The 22,500-nt window shown below is 33.8% G+C and overlaps 1 protein-coding gene across 28 annotated transcripts in view; it reads left to right on the forward strand.

Moving 5' to 3' along the window:
• Positions 1-22,500, forward strand: part of FOXP2 (forkhead box P2) — a 612,807-nt gene that overhangs the window by 582,363 nt on the left and 7,944 nt on the right. For all 28 annotated transcript variants that reach the window (XM_058297231.2, XM_071215243.1, XM_058297230.2 and 25 more), the window contains 2 exons: positions 473-542; positions 1,344-1,507. In XM_058297231.2, coding sequence (XP_058153214.1) covers positions 473-542; positions 1,344-1,507 — 234 coding nt within the window. The remainder of the gene's footprint in view (positions 1-472; positions 543-1,343; positions 1,508-22,500) is intronic.

The raw sequence follows: 22,500 nt of genomic DNA on the forward strand, positions 1-22,500 counted from the left end.
GTGCTAATTTCTGCATTCAAGAAATAGTTAATCCATTATGTTGTCACTTAATTAACTATGGTAATTTGTTATGTTAATTCATGGTGTTCTAGAAATTAACCATTAATTATTTCCTGATTGCATCAAATTGGTAATTGTGTTGTATATTTACATTAAAAATTTTAGATGAATTTTGTTCTTGGAAGTAAAACCTTCACATAGCTAGAAACAGGTTTATGGGTCCTCAAGGTTGTGTTCCACTTTGCCTTCACACCATAGTCTAAAGCTATATTTCTTATATTCTTGGACCAGGTTGGTATATGTAAAGTAGAGACTGATATATTTGAAGTCTGTCGACTTATTTCCAGAGATATATCATCTCTGGTCTAATAGTGTGAGAAACAAACCAGAGCATATCTTTTTATGTGAGTCTGTTGATATCTACATATTTTGTATTTTGACTTGTAAATCATCTTTATATTTTTTCTTCCAGAAGCCCAACCTTAGTAAAAAATATACCGACCAGTTTAGGCTATGGAGCAGCTCTTAATGCCAGTTTGCAGGTAACATCATTAAATGTGCTTTTCCAGAAATGTTGCATTTGAATCTATCTATCTATCTATCTATCTGCCATAGATAGATAGAATTTTTATTTTTATTTTTGGCGTGGCTTTGTATTTAGGTGGGATTGTCACTGTTCTTAATAGTTGGTTTATCATCCTAGTAAGTTGTAGTACCTAGTACTGTAGAAAGCACTGGTCCTAATTCGAGCTACTTTTGATGTAAAGAAGCAAGAAGGACACCCTGTGGCAAAATATGGAACACTCGGTTTTCCTGCAAATGCTATATTGATAGAAGTTTTTGCAAATGCATGTGTCTATGCATTAATATTTATCTTGGCTGTCATAAATGATTTCACATCATAGTGTTGGGGAACATGGTGCTTGTGGCAAAAACTTTAAAGTTTAATTATAATATATAATTTTTATGCAGGGGAGGCAAATGTCAGGACTTCTTTATTTTGAGTTAAGTTCTGGTCATTTTTAAAAAGCGGAGCAACTGCTTATATTATCCTGCAGTGGTTCGCTACGTGAAAGATACAACATTTCATTATGTGGAAGATTAAAACATGGGTGAGAAAGTTGACTACAGGAGCTGCTATTTATATTTTCACATTACCTTTAATTTCCTTGGTATCTCTGTCACAAGTTGCCCATTATGAGTTTTTGTCTTTCCACTACATTTTATTTAAATGTTTCTAAAAAATCTGCATTGCTATTTGAAACCCTTTGAAAGACGTTTGCTTTAAAAGGTTCTTTAAAGGCCATTTCAGAAGTTGTTTTATACCCCCTTTATTTTACTAGGCTGCCTTGGCAGAAAGCAGTTTGCCTTTGCTAAGTAACCCTGGACTGATCAATAATGCATCCAGTGGCCTCCTGCAGGCTGTCCACGAAGACCTCAATGGCTCCCTGGATCACATCGACAGCAATGGGAACAGCAGTCCGGGCTGCTCACCTCAGCCGCACATGTAAGTGTGGTTATCAGAGTCCATAAAAAAACGAACCTATATTCATATGCATCTTAATCTTAGTGTTCTGAAGTGTTTAATGGTGTCTATGTAAAAATTGCATATTTAGTGGAATTAATTGTTCTATGTTCATGATATGAAAAGGTGTATCAAAATCAGTTTTAATACATCTTTTTGATTCTCTCAAATGTCCTATAATTATTGTACTATAGTCCTTTACAAATTCTTAGTACCACTAACATTCTCTTGGCATAGAGTGGAGTCTAAAATGAGTCTAGATCTTATGGGTCATTATCACAGTTTGGTTTGTATGGTGCAATAAGAATATTCATGATGGAATAAGTTGCCGTAATTTTTACTACTATTACAGGTCTCTAAACCATTTATGAACTGTAGTCAAGACATTGCCATTTTTTATAAACCGTAAAATGCAAAGTTTAACTGTTACCCACAGTTTACATAGAAGCTAGTAAAGTGTAACTTTTTGCCTGTCTTATAAATCAGTGTAATTACATATTCAACTTTAATTACTGGTGTGTCTGTATTGGCAAGGTTTATATGTTATATTTTATGCAAGACTACTATTCCTATTAATATTTAGCAGCTAACTATATCATTAATTACTCTAAAATCTTTCCCCTACCATCTTTTTAATGGAGCTGAGAGAGTAGACGTGTTAAAAATTGATGTATTGTGGATTCCAGAAATGTGTATGATGCTTTAAAAAATGCCTGGCCTTATTCAATAGTGTCAAACCTATCAGTTTCTTGTTTAAGTATCAACCCTGAAGGAACTTTAGAATTTGAGGAAAAATAGACTCTGAATAATGAAGTGTATATACCATTCAGTTGTTATGAATTGTAATTTATGCCCCTATTTCCTAAAGTTAAAAATCATGTCTTTTGTACTATCAAAATTGTTGAGGTAAGAATAGCCCTTCCTTTATTTTTATCTTTTCTGCCCCTGTTGTATGGATTAAATATCTAGTTAAAGACCTGAAAGAAAAATATGGTCTTTGTACGTACCTATTTCCATTTGACCTTTCACAGTATTTTATTTTTGTTGACTTTTAAAACATTTTACTTTATTTGACATATTAGTGTCTTTAAGATCATGTGCCTAATTGCTTTATAGCACTTATGCTCTATCACCTTTGTGAAAACACACTGTGAACATTAATGTGTTTTATCAGGTTCCAAACCATTACTTTTCAAAATGGAAAAATTTGTCTTTTGGAAGTGTCTTTAGATGTATTAAATAATACAAAAGAAGTAATAAAACTCCAAGTAGAAAGAACATGCATATATGCTCCTGAGAGTAGCAGAACTCTAAAACAAGGAAAGTGAGCAATCAGACAAAAGTTTTTATATCCCTGCTTTATCCTATCAGCCATGCAGTGGGTAGCTTGAGGCCTTTTACTTTCAGGAGTTCTCCTGAGTATGCTAATGTTCGCTCCCTGTATAAAATGCTAAAACAATAAAACTTTAAAGAGCAAACAAGAGTTAGATCCTGTTTTCTACCTTTTAAGAAGGGCCTATTTCAGAGAGAAAAAAAAGACCTGCTTCAGAGAAATGAACGACACTCATAATAAAGTATTTAAGCTGCTGATGCATTTCCCTGTGCTAATAGATTGTGATAGACCAAATATAGAGGATATGTAAAGAAGTACCTTTTTTAATGTAATTGTCCACTGCTGAGAATACTAAAAACTTAATGATTCAATAAAACACTTTATTGAACATTGTACTTTAGAACCTGAAATAATAATTGGACTAAATTATGACATTCTTAGCTTAGTAGTATTTATCATTTGGCAATTGCTATTTTGGAATTTTCATTTAATTATTAATTTAGTTACAGTTTAATTGTGAAAATTCTCTGAGAAATAATAGTATATGTAAAACAATACATAAAAGTTGTATGTTTAGTGCCGAACATACTACTGTTGCTGTGGGTTATAAAATTAAAATGTTCATAGTCAATCTATCATTGCATAGTGTATGTTTATATGAGTTAGTGCATATGAAAAATACTTATGTATAGTTTCCATGGAAAGACAAAGGAAAGTATACTTTCTGGTTCACTAGAAAGAGATATCAGAAAAGGTAAAAATTAGAGGGAGACCAAATCTTGTCTTTTCTTAAATTATATAAATTACTTTTAATTATCTTGCAAAATATTGAGCTGACATTCATTCTTTGAGTCCTTTTCTACTACTATCCTTATAGCATTTTGTATATTAGTTGTTAAATATTATTGATGGACTGTCACTTCAGTATGCTGAATCTTTATCTTAATAGGGTTTTTGAGATGCTTGTATTTAAAGAACCTTAAGCAATGTTGTATATTTTATGAGAAAAAAAGAAAAATATTAAGCCAGTCTTCTCAGTCAAAATTTGGTAGCATATAATTGAATGTATTGTAAGTACTTTGAAAATTAAATATGAGTGAAATAAATTTTATAAAACTTTTAAACAGCATACTAATTACTCCTGAAATAAAATCATGGTATAGTTTTTTGTTTTGTTTTGGAGGGGTATAATTATGCTGATGCAATTGACAGGTATGGTAACAGAGAAGCCGTAGGGCCAGGTGGTTAAGTGTATCGGCTATAGTGACGGATGCCAGGGTTCCAATCCCAGATTCAATACTTAATAGCTACAGAGGATTAGAAAAATTACTCAAACAGTTCTTTCCTCAGTTTTGTCAGCTGAAAATAAGGTAAGTAATAATAATACTAACCCCTTAGGATTTTTGTGCAAATGAATGAGTGCCAGAATGTAATAATTGCTCCTTGTGTTCCTCATGGCACTGAGTACATAATTACTGATCTATATTGCCTTTTTAATACCTCATTATTATTATAACTGAGATTATCAACAATTTAAAAGATTTGTTTTATTTCACATTTTAATACATTTTTTTCAGACACTTCATGAATATATGTGCTTAGTTTCCTTGACCTTCCCTCTTCTTTTCTTCCCACCTCCTCTTGTAATTCAAGAAATAAGCAGAGCTATAAAAGTGAAACAACATGACTCAAGAATTTATGATAGGAAGATCATTACTTTGAATCAGTGAAATCAGGGCTTTTTAAGATGATGATATTATCTGAGGCTGTAGACAATGGAAAATTCAAATAAAGAGAACAATACCAACCCAGAATTGGGAACTCATGAGGTATGCCTAGAAAACATTCAGTTTTGAGTTTGAAGGAAATTTAGCATATGGGAAGAAAAACAGGCAAGCACAGACTGTTGAATGACTTAAATACCAAGCCATGTTTCTGCTTTAGTCAGTACAAAGCCTGTTAATGTTCTGAGCTTAAGTTCGACATGAGAGTATTCTGAAAGTGTACTGAATGAAACTTATGTGGAAATATGTGGTAGAATATCCTGGAGTTGCGAGAGATTTGATGCAGAAGATCAGTTATTATAGTAAGTAGTTCCTGATTTAAGAACAATGTTGGTAGTAGAGAGCAAGAAATCAATACTAGAAGTGCTGTGGAAAGTAATACCAGAAAAAAGACAACTGATTGAATGTTGAGGACAAGGAGGGAAATTAGGAAAAATCATAGTAACTATTCACAAAGGAAATAGAAGGCACAAGGGGATAGGCTTACAAGAGGAAAGGATTTTACTTGCTGAGCCCAAGAACCTAAAAATCTTTAGATTCAGGGAAAATGAAGTTAAAATTTTATTTTGCTTAATCCTTTTATTAAACTCCAAAATAATAAAATTCTACATATTAGAATACGGAAGTACTCCAGAGATTGATAGAGGAGCTGTCAAAAAGCATTTAAAAAGTAGAATGGATACAGGTTAATACTTATTCTAAATTATTTGGGAGAGATAAGAGGGGCTGAATTTTCATCTGTATTCCTCAATTTGATGTTCCACATTTAAAAAAAATTTCCCCTCTCGTCCTTGCAGCTTGCTTGCTGTCTGCTCTGTGTCCATTTGCTGTGTGCACTCTTCTGTGTGTTTTTTTTGCTTGTCTTCCTTTTTTTTTGTTGCGTCACCTTGCTGAGACACCTCTCTGTGGAGCTTGTGGGCTGGGCGATGTTCTGCAGCGCTTGCAGGCCAGGCAGCTCTCTGTAGCATGCAAGCAAGCCTGCCTTCACAAGGAGGTCCTGGGGTGCGAACCCATGGCCTCCCATATGGTAGATGGGAGCCCAACTGATTGGGCCACAGCCACTTCCTTGATGTTCCACATTTAACACTTCCCCACAATTCCAACTTTTATGGTATCCTGAATGAAGGCTTTTGACAAACTAGTTCATTTATTCTGCCTCAAACTATTTGTCTTTCTGTTCTTCCCTTTTTCTTCTTCTCCTCTTCCCTTTCTCTAAATTCTGCCTTTCCTTAAAAGACTAGTTCTTAGGACTTGCACTCTGTTCCATAATGCTGAAGAACTTGCTTCTTGAACCATTATTTTGAACTCAAAACTGTGTTGTGTCCATGTCCATGTGCATACTCATTTTGTAGATATCCCAGCTTAATGGCAAGTTCCTTAAGAACAGAGATTGTATTATATTTTAGACAAATTATGGTTTATGAAACCCCTAGCATATTATACTACACCAAGGAAGCATTTCATAAAGAGGAAGTGACTTAATTAGAAATGATTTGATTTCATGAGGTAATACCTCTAGGAGTAAAACCCAGGATTCTCTTAGAAGCCTGAAGAAGGGGAATGTAAGAAATTTTAGGAAGAAGAGATAATTAAATATAATGTCATCTTTGTGAGGTATCTAAAAGATCTTTTTGTATACTGGCAGTGTTCACTTGTAAAGCTTTATTTTTAATTTTTATTATTTAGTTAACTTGTATTTTATAGCCATCCAAATGATGGAAATAGAAAGTGGCAGTCCCCTTTACCTCGATTTGATTTTTCTCTCAGACATTGTTAAATTTTATTTACCTTATTAAAGACTAATTTACAAAGAAAAGGTGATTTTTTTTTGAGATTAATGCAATATAAATCAGGTGATTTTCAAAGGATTTTAGCAAAAAGTAGGAAAGGGAAAGCCAGGTGGGATTATATAGACTCTATATAATAATTTTTGAAACTTATTTTGACTCTTTTCCATCAAATCAATTTTTTAAAACTTTATTTTCTACTAGCTGTTCAACGAGTTAAAGAGCCATCCATGGTTTGAACAAATATAAAGGATACTTCCTTTAAAAGTCTGAGCTGAGAATCATTATATTTTGTAATACTCTTACCTTATATATCTAATGTTCATATTCCCTTATTACCTGACTCCTTGGAGCTCTATAGTGTATAGGTAAAAATTACGTTAGCTTTCTATTTTATATTGAAATGGAACAGAAAACACTACTTAAAAAGTAGGATAGGTACTGTGTTTAGGCTGAAATAATTTGAACTTACACTCTTTTCCAATATGTGAGGCTTAAATGAATTAAAAGAAAAGAAAATATTTAGACTACACCTGGAAGGTGAACTCATATGATGTAGAATCAGTCCATTTCCTGTCTCCTTCCCAACCTGAAGCAAAAGGATGAGTTTAAGGACGTATCCACCATGTGTAGTTTAATTTGATTATTTCTTTATTAAGCAATTGTTTTCCTCACTCTTAATAATTTGCCTCAAATTTGTCTTTTTCTCTTCTAAAATGTTAAATGATATTCTCATTTTATCTTTTCAAATTTCATTTCTAGAGATTAAAGTGAATGTTCTTTTTAAGCTGGTATTCTGTTTGAGGGATTTACACTCAAAGCATTTCATTGTCGTGTCACTCCCCTTTCTGATTATTAGAGCCTCCTACTGTTGGGTTTTCAGATAATTTCTTATGTGTCATTCCTGAATCCTCTTAGCTCCTAGGTCATTTCAAATTTCTACTAACCAAATGTTCTTCTATATTAGTTGCAGATGACTATTATTAGCTCCTTCTTAGTAAGGCAAATATTTGAAGATTGAAAGTTAATGATCTTCTATATAGAATCAGAATGTAAATCTTTCACATGTAAGACTAGAAAATACAATTGTTGTCTTCTTGGAAGGCAAAATTTTAGGGTAGGGAAGTCATGGCTGAGGCATCATATAAAAGGAAGATTGTGTTATTTCAGAACTGCAAAAACAATCACACTAATCTGTTTGATTAACATATCAAACACATATTCTACATACCCTAGAATTTTCTATATATCACATGTCTCGAGTCATCTTTACAACATCTCCTCCTTCACCAGCACCTCAGTTGCTCGTGCCAAAGGTAAGCTTCAGTCTCTCCTGGCAATATATTTTGGCTCCAAAGACAGCTAAAAGAGACTTCTAGATGCCCATTTTGAAAACAAAACAAAACAAAACAGTATTGAAAATCTAATATAAATTGTGAATTGTCTTGAAGCATTAAAGAATCAAATATAAAATATTGCGTTTTTTATATTTGCTTTGACTGCTGTAAAATTTAAATTGCTATTTGTAGGCACATGTAGAATTTGAAGATCCTACACCTTTGGTGGGTGATATTTTATATAAAATTATGAAATCCCTACAGATCTTAATTCTCTGTGGACAAAAGTATTTGAAATTGGAGTGGCTCTATATTTCAGAGAAAAACAGTTGAAAGTGACTGACAACTTAAGCAAGTGGAACGCTCTCTCTCATTGTCTTCATGCCTGTTAAACCTTACTATTTTTGCTGGATATTTTGGATCATTACGTTGCAGTATGAAGCTCTGAACATAAAAGCATTTTTCTGCCTTACATATGTTTTCACAGATTTTCTAATTCAAAAGTTTCCAAACACCTTTAATTTTTTTCCCCTTTAATATTTTTTGGCCTCATAATTTTTGCTCTGATTTAATTTCATTTTTATTTAATCTCAAAACTTTTTCATTAACTTTGCTAGTTAGCTTTGCAATCTCTTTCCAAAGCGATTGTACAGAACTTATGATTATGCCAGCTCTTTATCATCTCATCATTTTTTTAAGTGCTACAAGTGTGGATCAGTAGCTGCTGTTCTTTTTTACATTATTCCAGCCCCCATCTGTGGCACAACTCTTTCCAATTCCTCTTAATAAAAAGATCCTCCCAGAGGTACAGTGCCTTCAGCTGAAAAATATTGTATCCCTACCGTGCCAATTGTTGAAATTTGTGGGTTCCTATAGGGTTTTGAAGGATTTTTATAGAACTATACATATGATACCTGACATCCATGGTGTGAATTCCCACAATTTAGGCAAAGTATGTCAGAAAACTTTCAGCTGACGGTATTGTAGCTTACTGCTTCTGTTTTATATATAAAGAAGATACTTTGTTAGAAGATTTGCACTAACACTGGTTGAGCCTTAGCAGTTGTCTCTTTCTGAGGGACAAAAAGTCATTGATCGTATTGCAAAGGAATGAATATTGCTATTATGTATTAATTATTTTCTACTTCTAGTACACAGGGAAAATGAAGGTTTTTAGGTACCCATAGGGTAATATGATTTCAGGTTTTGATGTGAGACTTGGGACGTAGGTATATTTTTGGTGCCTACAGGCATTTTGTGACTAAAAATAGTTATCATATAAAGTGGACTTCCTATGTAAAGATAATTTACATAAGGAATGATATTTACTATTTGTTCAGTTGTGTACATTTTTGGCTACTTTGGCAGAATTTAAAATTCTCAAATTCACTATTCACTTAAGTACCAGGATTTACTTGAATACTTTCATACCAATAAATAGTTTATTTTATTTTATTTTTAAGATTTATTTATTTATTTATTTCTCTCCTCTTCCCCTGCCCCCCACTCCCCGCCCCGGTTGTCTGTTCTCTGTGTTTATTTGCTGCATCTTCTTTGTCCGCTGTTTGTTGTTGTCAGCACGGGAATCTGTGTTTCTTTTTGTTGCGTCATCTTGTTGTGTCAGCTCTCCATGTGTATGGCGCCATTCTTGGGCAGGCTGCACTTTCTTTTGCACTGGGCGGCTCTCCTTACGGAGTGCACTCCTTGCGTGTGGGGCTCCCCTATACGGGGGACACCCCTGCGTGGCAGGGCACTCCTTGCACACATTAGCACTGTGCATGGGCCAGCTCCACACAGGTCAAGGAGGCCCAGGGTTTGAACTGCGGACCTCCCATGTGGTAGACGGACGCCCTAACCACTGGGCCAAGTCCACTTCCCAATAAATACAGTTTAAAAGTCTATCTCAGGGTTCCTACGTACCCTAAGCAGTTTCTAACACTAGAATAGATTTTATTATTTATATAACTTATATAAGTAACGGATTGCTAAATACTTTAACATAACTATAGAAACTAACATTCTTTAATTTGCTGAACATTACAGTAATCTTTGAAGACTGAAAGTAGAGAATCATCAGCAAGACACAAGGAAAGAGAAAAAGTAATCATACAGTGTTGTGTTATTATCAATAAATTTACATTTGCTACATTAAAACTAAGGTGACTTTTGTTAATTAGAAAGTCATGGAAGGGCATAATGCGCTAGATTTAGAACAAACATTACATATTGTTTTTACTCTCCATTCTCATTTTAGATATGACAGCACAGTTCAAGAGAAAACTAGATCTGAGTCAGTATATGGTTTAATTTGAGCAAAGGAATAGTTTCAGCAGAGAAGGCAGTCTCAGAGATTAGATAGATCAATGGCATGGACCATGTGTAACCCAGATAGACAGCAGTGTCTTTGAAGATACTCCAAGAGACAGCTTCAGTGAGAACCACCAGCATGTACAACATTCATGGGGGTGGTTTGACAATAAGAAATAAATAAGGAAGCAGACTTGGCCCAATGGATAGGGCATCCACCTACCACATGGGAGGTCCGTGGTTCAAACCCCGGGCCTCCTTGACCCATGTGGAGCTGGCCCATGAGCAATGCTGATGCGCGCAAAGAGTGCCCTGCCACGCAGGGGTGTCCCCCGCGTAGGGAAGCCCCAAGCGCAAGGAGTGCACCCCGTAAGGAGAGCCACCCAGTGTGAAAGAAAGTGCAGCCTGCCCAGGAATGGCGCTACACACAGGGAGAACTGACACAACAAGATGACTCAACAAAAAGAAACACAAATTCCCAGTGCCACTAATAAGGATAGAAGCGGTCACAGAAGAACACACAGAGAATGGACATAGAGAGCAGACATGGGGGGAGGAGGGGAAGGGACAGAAATAAATAAAAATTAAATCTTAAAAAAAAAAATAAGAAAGAAATAACAGTCCAGAAAAATGGGCGAATCACATTGGGGAATGCTAACCACAGAAGACAATGATGGGACTTTGAGATCAAGAGCTTTAAAAATCAATGGAGCTCAAGTTATTATCAAGTGGGTAATTGGAGAAAACTGGGATCCTGACATTTATGACTGAAACTTGGTCCATGGGACAAGGCAAAACCCCAGTTTTCAGGTGAATGGTTCAAATAAGAATTGGAGCAGCAGCAAGGCTGACTTCTAAACTCAGTTTCAAGGTGTAATTAAGACTTTCTTTTACTTCCCTGACCAATAGATTAGCAATATAAGGATCCTTAGAATTATAGCAGAATGTTTGTTGAAAGTTTCCATTTATGAGACATAATATGGAATTGTACCAATTGTATCTCACTTTTATATTGTCACCAATGGGTATTGAATTTAATTCTGAGATTGGGTACAATTTACTTGTACTCATTAATGATCAAAGTAATTACATCTGTATATTTATTTTATTGCAGCTGTTTTGGTTATGTCAATCATTTTTATGAATTCAAAGACAGTAACACATCTTAAAGAATTTTGTTTTTGCTATTTCTGTCATTGTTGGCTTTTTTGTTCTTATTTTTGATTTACCAGCATGATGACAAAACTATCTGAAATCATATTGGAATGAGCCTCCAAATCATGTAAAATCTAGTTTCTTTAGACAATGTTGCATAAATTTGAATAAATTTCAATATAATTTCAAAGATAAGTTCAGGAAGTCTTAGAGATACATATATATGTATGCAGCTTATAAAATTTGTTTCATTAACCTTAATCGACCTTTTTGTTGTATTTCTTAGAACTTCTCTTGACTTGAAATGGAACTTTGGAACTTTAGGTCTGGGTCATGTCTACTGGGATGTAGGATAGTATTATAAACTGCATCATTAAGCCTGCCAATATGTCTTAGAAGGGAAAGGTGTAATTATCTGAAAACTATCTTCCTATGCAATAATCAAACAGTTAACAGCAGCATTTAAAAATCTATAAGATGGAAGATAAAATTTGTTAAATTATTAGGATGGAAGTCGTATTCTGGCTTGAGGAGGAAAAAAATTAAAGTGTATTTGATTGTTTATTCTTCACCAGGGAGAAAAGGTGTAGGAAATTTAGTAGGGCATTTTCTATTTATATCTCTGTAGAACTGAAGTGACTTTTTTGGAATATTGTCCTAATGTCATCAGCTATGTGCAAACTTGTTCAAATCAAAACAAAAATCATTTCATTCAAACACAAGAATTTTTGTGGCAAATGTTATTTTAATCTACAAAAGAGAAACAATGTTGAAAGAAAAGAAACTGGCAAAAAATTGAACCATAAGAGTAAAGAACTATTTAAAATTTCTTAGTCGAGAACTGTTTTTTAATTTCTAGGTGTTTTTAATTGTAAGACATTTTTATTCACTACTGTAAATGAGAGAATTAAACATTTTCTCTAAAGTGTGTTTAAATTTAGAATATAAAATCTAGATTTTAGTGGGAAAAATCAAGAATATTATAAAGTCTTAAGTAGAACCAAGTAAATAATTTCTTTATGGCTATATAAATAACTTTAGTAATTTAGTTACTTACATTAGCTTAAGATCCTTTTTAAAAGAACCACTGAAATATTTTTAAAGTAAACATTTCCACTTGAAACTTTAATTTCACTTTTATTATTAGTTAATTCTGTGATGTGTTAAATAAAATACTGCCTAAACAGAAATACAAAATAATATTCTAAAAGATACCTAAGTTTAAGAAATATGATTCTTTCTCATTTCATACTGACTTTATACAGAAATAACTAACCTTGAAATTTTTATGAATTGCTCATCAAATTCCAAATATAATTCTATCATTTTATTTTATACATACTAGCAGGACATGAGTAAGACTGAATTTACAGAATCTTCATTTTTGTGTGCTTTCTAAGTGAGCAAAAATTATTTTATGTTTTCCTGTGAAACCTCTGAAAAATAAATGACTGTTTCCTTTATATTTTCTGTTTATGTGATTACAAACTTGCAGAGTCAGTCTTGAAGTTAGCTCTTCAAAAACGAAGAAACAAAAACAAAAACTGAGCTCTTTTAATTTATATCTTAATAGAAAATTCTGTGTTTGTATTTGGAATTCACTTCACATCTTTAAGACAATATGTAAGCATGAAGTAAGCATGTAGGTTTTACCCATTCGGAAATTGGAACTGAGTCAAAGTTTACTCAAACATATATGAAATTGACTGCTGAAGTACTAATCATATACTTTGATCATTTAAAATGTTTGGGTAGAATACTTACCATCATTAATTCCACATCTTTGTGCCCAGTACTATAAGAGAATATAGATAATTAAAAGAAAATCTCATCTTATATGGGTATTTACTTTTAGCTAGAAAAATTTTGATGCTATTTTTTGGGGGCAATAGGCAAAACCTACCCAAATCTAATGGAAAGTATATGCCTATAGCAAATTTCAGGCTATTCTGGTATTTTTTAAATGTTGCTAATCAACAATTAGGACATAATGGTCAAAAAATATAAGGAATTTGTATGCTTATGCACTTATTCTCTTGGCGTTAATCAGTATATATCATGTAAGTTAAAAGTTGTCCAAACTAATTTAAGTAGAAATAAGAATCAACACACTTTAAAATTAGGAACTTGAACAGGCTGTACTGAGAGGAAAATAGATGCATGGTTTAAGGGCTTCACATATTTCAGTACATTCAATATGTTTCTTGAGGAACTGTATGTATCTGTAAGAAGTTCATTTTATTGAATAAAGATTGCCATGTTAGGTCAAATAAAATAAGTTGCCCTAAAAAATTGAAGCATTAGAGCCCTAAAGCTGTTTCTGAGGATAGCATTTTGAGTATTATCTGGGGAGTAACATTTTCTATAGCAATGATCCACAGTTACTGACAGAAGTATGTTATATCTCAGGTGTGTTAGGGCAGGGGAAAAGGTTAAAAATCCTATTTAAAAATTGTTCATATCTTTTTTTCATAGGTATACTAATGTATTGAACATTTTCTCAGATAACTAGGATTATCCAAAAAAGTGTTATCAGGGAATCACCTTTAGCAAGTAAACCACATAAGAACAATTTTAATCTAATCTAACCATTAGTTTGTACTGTAAATGCTTGATAAAATTACAGATATGGTCATAAATTGCCTTGTAAGTTTTTCTTCATTGCATTTGTGGGCATCTGTCTTAAAATTTGAGACTTAACAATTTTTATCATTCAAAGTAATGGTTATCATTAATTCCATTATTGAAAGGACCAAACTTACATTGTACTACTGAGTCTCTCATAAGTGATTATAGTTTATAAATATATTAATCATTACTTTAAGTAATATTTAAGTTAGCAAGGATAAAAATACCACTTTGACTCTACACTTTAATGAAAAATAAATTTTGAACATCTCAATTTAAAAGGAATTTCATTATAGGACTTTTAAAAAAAACTTTATTAGGACTTTCTTATCCTAAGGAAGCAGAAACAATTGATAGGACCTAATATTTAGTCTTGAAGAAGGAGAAAATGGTGATTTGCATTCCTCTAGGGAATATGCTGTAAGACCACAATTTTAAAAGATAAACTTTCACATTATAGTCTGAATCTTTGCTTTAGAGTGTAAGCAAATGTTAGCATTTCTTCTTCCTTTCAGTGGTGGCTTGGGTACTTAAATATTTTCACAACAAATGAAGCCATTTCTTTAGGCAACAAATCAGCATTGTTGTAGCTAGTCCTTTCTGTGTTTTGGGTATATACCATTCCTGAGGGTAAGCTGTAAAACTGAAAAATTAAACTAGAATATAACAGCTGCTCCTTTGCATCCCCTTCCAGTAGAGGCTTGGCAGTTTGAATGGTCTAGAGAAGAGTTTCCTTCACTTAAATTGAATAAACATTTATTGATCACCTTTTATGTGCAACATACTCTGCTGGAAACTGTGCTAGATTGTATCTATAAAGAGCTAAAAGTCTAATAATAGAGACCCAGTGAAAGGGTGAAGAGAGTTAAAAATAAAATGAGAAGTCTAGACCTAAGTACTCACTTGCCCAGGAATGGTCAAACAATCAGTAAAGGTGTCATGGAGGATGTGGCTTTGACGTAAGTCTTGATATGGAGTAGATTTTTACGTTGAACTTCATGAAATTATTGCTATTTGACTGTTCTTTTTTTTAAACTACAAAAATAGCAATCTTAAATGTTTCAACCTAAAATTAGGCACAGATGAAGAATGAGAGCAAATGACACCATATGAGCAATGGTGATTAAGATACAAAGCAAGGGTCTCATTCAGAGAATGAACTTTAATTCATTTGCCTTGGCAAGAGCCTTCTGCCAAAAGAGGAATATCTACAGGATGAGACCGGGCAGGAATTTGGGATATGGAGTTCTTTAACCTCCAAGTTGATGATATGATAGAGTAGGGGCATTTTTAAAAAATTGAACAGTTACTTATAGGTACTTAGCAAGAATCCTTATGGCATATGTTACTTTTATAAAGGCGTACCAGTTTTCTGTTTTGCTACTTCTCTCTGTAAGTACTAGAAAACATTTTCACTCGAGAAATAGCACCTCTTTATGTCCTTTTCCCTAGAAATTCTGTTTTAAAATATATTTTTTCTTAAAATGACATAAAAATTTAAATTTAAATTTAATTTAATTAAAAATTTAAATTAAATTAAAAATTAAAATAAATAAAATTTTAAGAGATGAAGTGTCAACAACATTTACAATATTATTGAGGCCATTGTTACTAGTATATTAATTAAAAAAGAATACTGTGGTGAAATTTGCTCCAACATCTTCCCATCTTTCACTTTCTAATATTTCCAAGCTATCTGGGATCCTCTTTCCCTCCTCCTTGAACAATTGAAACAACAAATCCAAATCTTCATCAAAATCACATGAGTATTATAAACCATCATGAACTATTTTAACTTTTTAAATGTTTGATATGGATTCAGGCACTACCCTCTTGGTAGGGTATGAAAGGGAAATATTTCACATACATGTAAGTTTAGGAGCTTTAGATGCAAAGACCCCTTTCCTCTACAGCCTGTAGCCTAAGTTCTTCACTTCTCTCTAATGTTTCTAATCCTAATGCCTTCATAAAATTTTAGTAAGCTCTTAACTGGTAACCCAACCTCTAGTGTCCTACACTCAGTCTATGCTTCACATATTAATCACCTTAAAACTCTTATCTTTTCACTGCTCAAAAACCATCAATGGTCCTTCAGCTGGCAGAGAATAAAATTTAAACTCCATAATATGCAATTCAAGGCCCATCTGACCTTGTTCTGCTTTTCTAACATATTCTTGAGTACCAACCGTTCTTACCTACTGGATTCTACATGCTCCTGGGGCTCCCATAACAGATCTGAGATACCCTACTTTCCCCATTTCCATTCTGAATGTCCATTCTCTCATCTCTGTATAATGATTTTTTTTTTTACATATTTCAGAGACTACCTGAAGTGACACCTCCCTCCTTAATTCATTGATTGTGCTGTCACTGATTGTGCTGTCTGCGTTAGTCTCCCTTCTTTTATAACACTCCATTTACTCTGGTGTCAATCATGTTCTGCTTTGTATGGCAGTTACTTGTGTGTATGTCTCATTTCCTCTGTTAGACTGAAAACTCTATGAGACCAGGAACCATGGTACATATTAGCCCCTAGCCCATGGTTTTTACATATGTCTACTGAGTTGATTTTTGTCACTTCTAAGAAATAAATTTTATGCTTCTAGAAGTACTTCCATTTCAATTACTGACTTTGTACCTCTCTATTAGGAAATAATAGCACATTTGTATCCCTCCATCATTAAATGCTTCTTTCCCTCAAATTATCTAAAGAAGTTCCCAAGAGCGCTCTCTCTCACGTGTAAATATATCAGATCAGGAGGTAGCTATGTCATCTTTAAGCAGGAAACAAATCACTGCTATTCTGTGGTAAATAGTAATGGGCTTAAAGTAATAGTTGACTCAGAAGTCTTCTATTTTGTGGACAGAACAAATTTTAAAGCATTTGTAATGAATTCATGGATTCTAGTTGGAAGGCTTACCATTATTTCCTAGGTGGATAATTTATTTTAAAATAAAAGTTGAAATTATTTCAGATTCCACTCAAAGAAATGTAACATGTTTTACCAGGCTTAGAAGAACTACTGCAGTGACTACAAAGGTAGACATGTTTACTTTCTGGCCTTCAAATCCAAAAGTTTATTTTCTGAAGCCCGTCATGATACTGATGTCTGGCATATTCTAGGTGCTCAATAAATAAACAAATGACTGGGGAGATCATCCAGTTCAGACTCCTTAGACTTCTCCCTTAGATATGTAAAAAATAAGTCTGCTTATTACCTTTACTCAAGATTTCCCAAATGAGAAATAAAAGCTCAGTGACCCAATGGTGTTTTCTTTCCTTTTGTTCATAAAGTTTTAAAAAAACTAAGTCTCAGTGTATTTTCCTAATGTTATCATGTTTCATTCCTAGAAGCAACTCATTCTATTTGTTTGAAGTCGCTTCTATTCATTCATATTAAGGGCTCCTTCAAGGGTGGCAGTTTAATCTGTAAGATACCTCAAATCCTAGCTGAAGGAAGCCGTGTATACATTTCAAATCATTGGGGTAAAAATGACACAATGAATGCCCAAACCATCTTTAATAGATCTTCTTCCAATTCAGAGTATGTTTTAACACCAGGATAATCAAGAATTTCTCTCCTGCATCCATCTGAACTTGCTCTTACTTTGTGTGCAATTAATGAATTTTGTTAGAAATACGTATGTATTTTAATGCTGTTATAACTTTGGTATTCTTTTAGAGAAAAATAATCTCTCCTAGTCATTAACTCCTCTTGTATCACTTAATTGCTTTTTCTCTTAGGACACTTATGGCTAGAAATCTTGTAGTTGTTTAAGTACATATTTCTTCCATAATGGACTGTAAGTCTTTGATAGATATTTAAAGGCCCCAGAGTGCCCTATATATAGAAGATACTCGATAAAGGCTTGTTAAATTAATAATTGGCAATATGAGTTAATGGTAATATGTTATTGACTGTCATAGTGAGATTGATGGTCTTCACATCATTACAGACACAGGGAAGCTGACTCCATCTACAGCATAAAAGAAACTCTGGCAGAAAAATTTATTTTCTAACAGACAAATATGTTGCTTAAATGTAACTATGTCTCTTAACATTTCCATTTTTCAGTCAACTTTATGTTACTCTATTCAAGGTTTCTCTACCTAAATGTATATTACCAAAACTGCATACATCACAGCAAGCATAGTAAATGTGATCAGGCTTGGACCATTTGGTACATGTATATTAGTGATTTAAATGACAAGCTAATGATGTTGCCTGTGATGAATGACTGAGGAGAATAAATGTAAAGGCTCTGTAAACAGGATGTTTCAATGATAGCCCTCCTTCTTTGAAATTAACTTTTCTCTATTGATCTAAAACTGGCATGACTTTATCTTTGGATTTAGAATTTTAGTGTTTGAGAAATTATCGATAAATAATTCTTTGGAATAATTTGAGAAAGATGTAATGTTATTTTGCTCCTTTTATTATTTTAAATGTAATTCTAAGGAAGTGTGGCTAGACATTAATAATAGCCCTAATACCTGGCATCTGGGATGTATGTATCTTTGTTTTATGACTTTTCCGATACAGTAATAAAAATCTCAATTTGGGGAGAAGGGCTAAAATATTTTTAAAATTAACTAATCTTACAATGTTCAAAAATTAATTTGTGTGTTTATGAAGTACCTTCTTCCAAAAAGGATATTACATAATGACTATGGCTAACACTTATTGATCTCTTATGGCCCACGCACTGTTCCAAGTGGTTTTATGTATTAAGCCATTTAATCCTCCTAACAACTGTATAATGTAGGTACTTTATAGTCCTTGTTTTATGGGTAAAGAAATTGAGGTGCATAGAGGTTAAGTGGCTTCCCCAAGGTCCCATAGCTGGGAAGTTCAGGAACTAGAATTCAAACACAAGTCTCTGTCCTCAAAGCTGAGATTGTTAACCACTACTGCTAGTGACTAAAGACTATAAGTGAAGTCCCTATACTATTCAATATTATTTTATGCTATATTTTCTTTCAAGTTAATCAAAATACTACTAAATACATAAGATTATTGAGCTAAATTACACTAGTAATTTACAAATATTTAGATTGGAGAAGAGTATGATATGCAAAGAAGAATTGGTGGGCAATGAAGAGAGAGTTTCTTTAAAGAGATTATTTTATTTATTTTATTTAAATCATGAGGGATGTTCCTATAGCTGAAAGGGGCATATTTCCTGGAACAAAACCTAATTATCCTATAATAATATAGCACATCGTTCCTCAAAGAATTTTGTAAAATGAGCACTACAGAGACAATCCACTTTTTTCCCCCAGAAATCAGTTAAATGCCCTCAAATGCTGTAATGGGAGCAAGAAATGAAAAATATGACCACAAGAAGAGACTGTTTCACTGCAGCCCACAAAATGCATATAGCTTCATCGTCTTCCATTTCTTTTGAAGTGGCATACGGCCTGACAAGTGAAAAAACTTTTGGATCCAAAAATGAGACACCTAATATAAATAGAGATAATTACTTTAGACATTTACTTTTGATTGAAAAGTATTCCAACAATCCATAGGCATAGGTACTGTAACTTTCAAGAAGTTTATTTGCCTAGGATGATCAACGTTTCTGACCACCAATTTCTTTACTTCTTAGGCATTATACACTTGGCAAAGAATCTTTTTTAAAAATGAGCATTAATAAACATTGAATTTGGTTTTGTTTTATTTTAGTGAATTAGCAGCCTAATACTGTGGCCATAAAAGAAAATTGTGTTTACCTCTCTCCCACCTCTGAATATCTTATTCACTAAGTCTGACTCCTTGATTACTAATTTAGAATTAATGCAAATGTAACTCTTAATGATGTGACAGTACATCATTTCTTCAATCAACAAGTATTTATTGGGTACTTGTTATGTGTATAAGTCTCCTGGTCTGTCAGGTTCACAGTCTAGTTGGCAAGACAGGGTATAGCCATTACTAGAAAGAGCTGAGTGACAGTGCACTTGATTAAGGCAACACAAGAGAGCAGAAATAAATTCCACAAAACATTGTAGAAGTCAGCATGTGTACTAGTCCTTATTCTGCCTGTACTTATCATAAAATGCTTGGAAAGTCACTCAGTTTTTGGATCCGTAAAATAGGAACTTTGAATAAGATAGTCTTCATATTTTATACAATCTCTTTTTTTTCTCCCACGATCTCTTTATTTTTTTTAAATAATACATTAAAAAAATATAAAAGGTTACCATTTACCCCCCATCCCCCCTCACCTCACTCCTCCCACGTCAACAATCCACACCACCACCGTGGCACACTCATTGCACTTGGCAAACACACCCTGGAGCACCGCCGCACCACATGGATAACAATCCACATTGTAGTTCACACTCTTCCCCAGTCCACCCCATGGGTTTTGCAGGATATATAATGTCCAGCATATGTCCCTACCACATCATTCAGGACAACTCCAAGTCCTGAAAACACCCCACATCATATCTCTTCTTCCCTCTCCCTGCCCCCAGCAACTACCGTGGCCACTTTCTCCACATCAATGCTACAATTTCTTCTGTTACTAGTCACAATAGTTCCATAGTAGAATATCAGTAAGGCCACTCTCATCCATATTTTACTCTTCCATCCTGTGGACCCTGGGATGGTGAGGTCCACTCCACCTCTATATCGAGAGAGGGCTTAGATTCCACATGGATGATGGATGCAATTCTCCTGCTTGCAGTTGTAGGCACTGTCGGTTCCCTGGTGTGATTGTTGACCATCTTCACCTCCCTGTTAGCTGACCTGGGTAAGTCCAATGAACCAGAGGGTAGGAGTTGCAAGTCTGCTGAGGCTCAGAACCCAGCTGGCACATGAACAGTCCAGAGATTCAAGTCTCCTGAGTATATACCAACCCTAGCTCCAGCCACAGATTGAGTAAAAGTGACGGAAGAGGCATGTGTAGAAAGGTCACATCTGAACCCAACTCCATCAAAAGACAGCCTACCCAATGGGAGAAAATTTTATACAATCTTAGGATTTAATGAGTCTGCAATTTTGAGCCAATATTGGAATGAGAGAAAAAAAAACAAACAAAAAAAAACACAACAAACTTTGGCTGGTCAAAGTAGGATGTCAGTGCAAAATGAACAGATCAAACAAAGTTTATATGGAGAAGACAAGTTATGAGTTGATCTTTAAATAGTAGGTAGGAAGTATAGTACAGGGCAGAAGAAATCCCGACTTCTCTGTACTCACCCAGAGTTGGAGAGAGAAGCACAGATTAATTCAGCATGAAGAATGGCTTGGAGTAGGAACTGAACATGATCTTTTGAGGATTATAATATTTGACTGGTTGGAATAGAAGGTATCATAGGTAGATTGAGACCAAATCAAACATTATTGAGAATGGGTGAAAGGTTTGGGCTTACTCTGGTTCAGCTCTTATGTCTCAGTTTAGACAGATTTTTGTACAAGGCAATGACACAGTGAAGTAAATGAAGTCTTTGCATATTAAAATTTCCTGAGAATTTTATACCTTTCCTGTTTAAACATTATCTCTATGTGTTTGTGTTTCAATAATATATGCTGCTCCATTAGTCCTCTTTATCAGGAACTTGAGACTTTTCCACAAGTTTCTTCATTCAAGTAAAATCTTACCCAGAAAGGCAAACATAAATGAACCAGACAAGCATGATATTGCAGTGCTCCAGCTGAAGGACTGTAGAAGTGGAATAAAGGATTAGGAGACAGAGTCAGACCTCCTAAGTCTTCTTAGAGCCCTGAGAATATTAAAGACATACCAATTACATGCAGGTCAAATCTGCAGGTAAAACTATAGTATGTCCACAATAATATTAATTGACTTGATGACAATCCCAAAGAACAACCCTAGATATCTATATGTAAGTCTCGTCAGTTACTCAATATCTGTTCAGAAATATTCAGCTATTTAAGTATGAAAGTCTTGAATATTCACAGGTCATTTGTGAAACCTGATTAGACAAAGGTGCTACTATATTAACCTTAAGAGTTTATTCTAATTATTTCCAGTACTTACAGTTTAGCAGTTACTAAAATGTTCTGAATCCTAGATTGAACCTGGAAAATCTAAAATTATAAATTCAACTTATAACTATTATTAAATCAAAATGCCATATTTTATAAAAGTCATTAAATGAATAGGAACTTTCACAAGTAATCTCATTAGAAGATTTCATTTGTATATTTTAGAGGGTACTTTGGGAATATTAACAATAGATTTAATAAACGCTTAAAATTCTGGACTTGTCTACATGATACCATAATAACTAGTTGTTTCATCCATCATTTTACTGAAAGTGTTGCCTAACTCAATGAACCATTTAGTCAAAGTACTCGTTGAATTCAACTGGTAGATTTTTTAAAATCAAAGTACTTGTTCCATCTTTAAAATTATCCTTATAGACAGATTTTATGATTTCAGGATTTTATTATTCTGAAATCATCTACAGGTACAAGCACACACACATACATACACATACATATATACATGCACATAGATATTAGTTATTTCAGGGACTACCATTCTATTTGATAATTTATGGTGAGGGCAACAAATAGTGCCTTGGAGACCTAAAATAATGGTGTTTTTCCTTTCATCAACGGTACCATGCTATAGATGTAACACAACTTTCATTCACATAAAATGTAAG

Source organism: Dasypus novemcinctus, chromosome 5, assembly GCF_030445035.2.
Source record: "Dasypus novemcinctus isolate mDasNov1 chromosome 5, mDasNov1.1.hap2, whole genome shotgun sequence".
Classification (NCBI taxonomy): domain Eukaryota; kingdom Metazoa; phylum Chordata; class Mammalia; order Cingulata; family Dasypodidae; genus Dasypus; species Dasypus novemcinctus.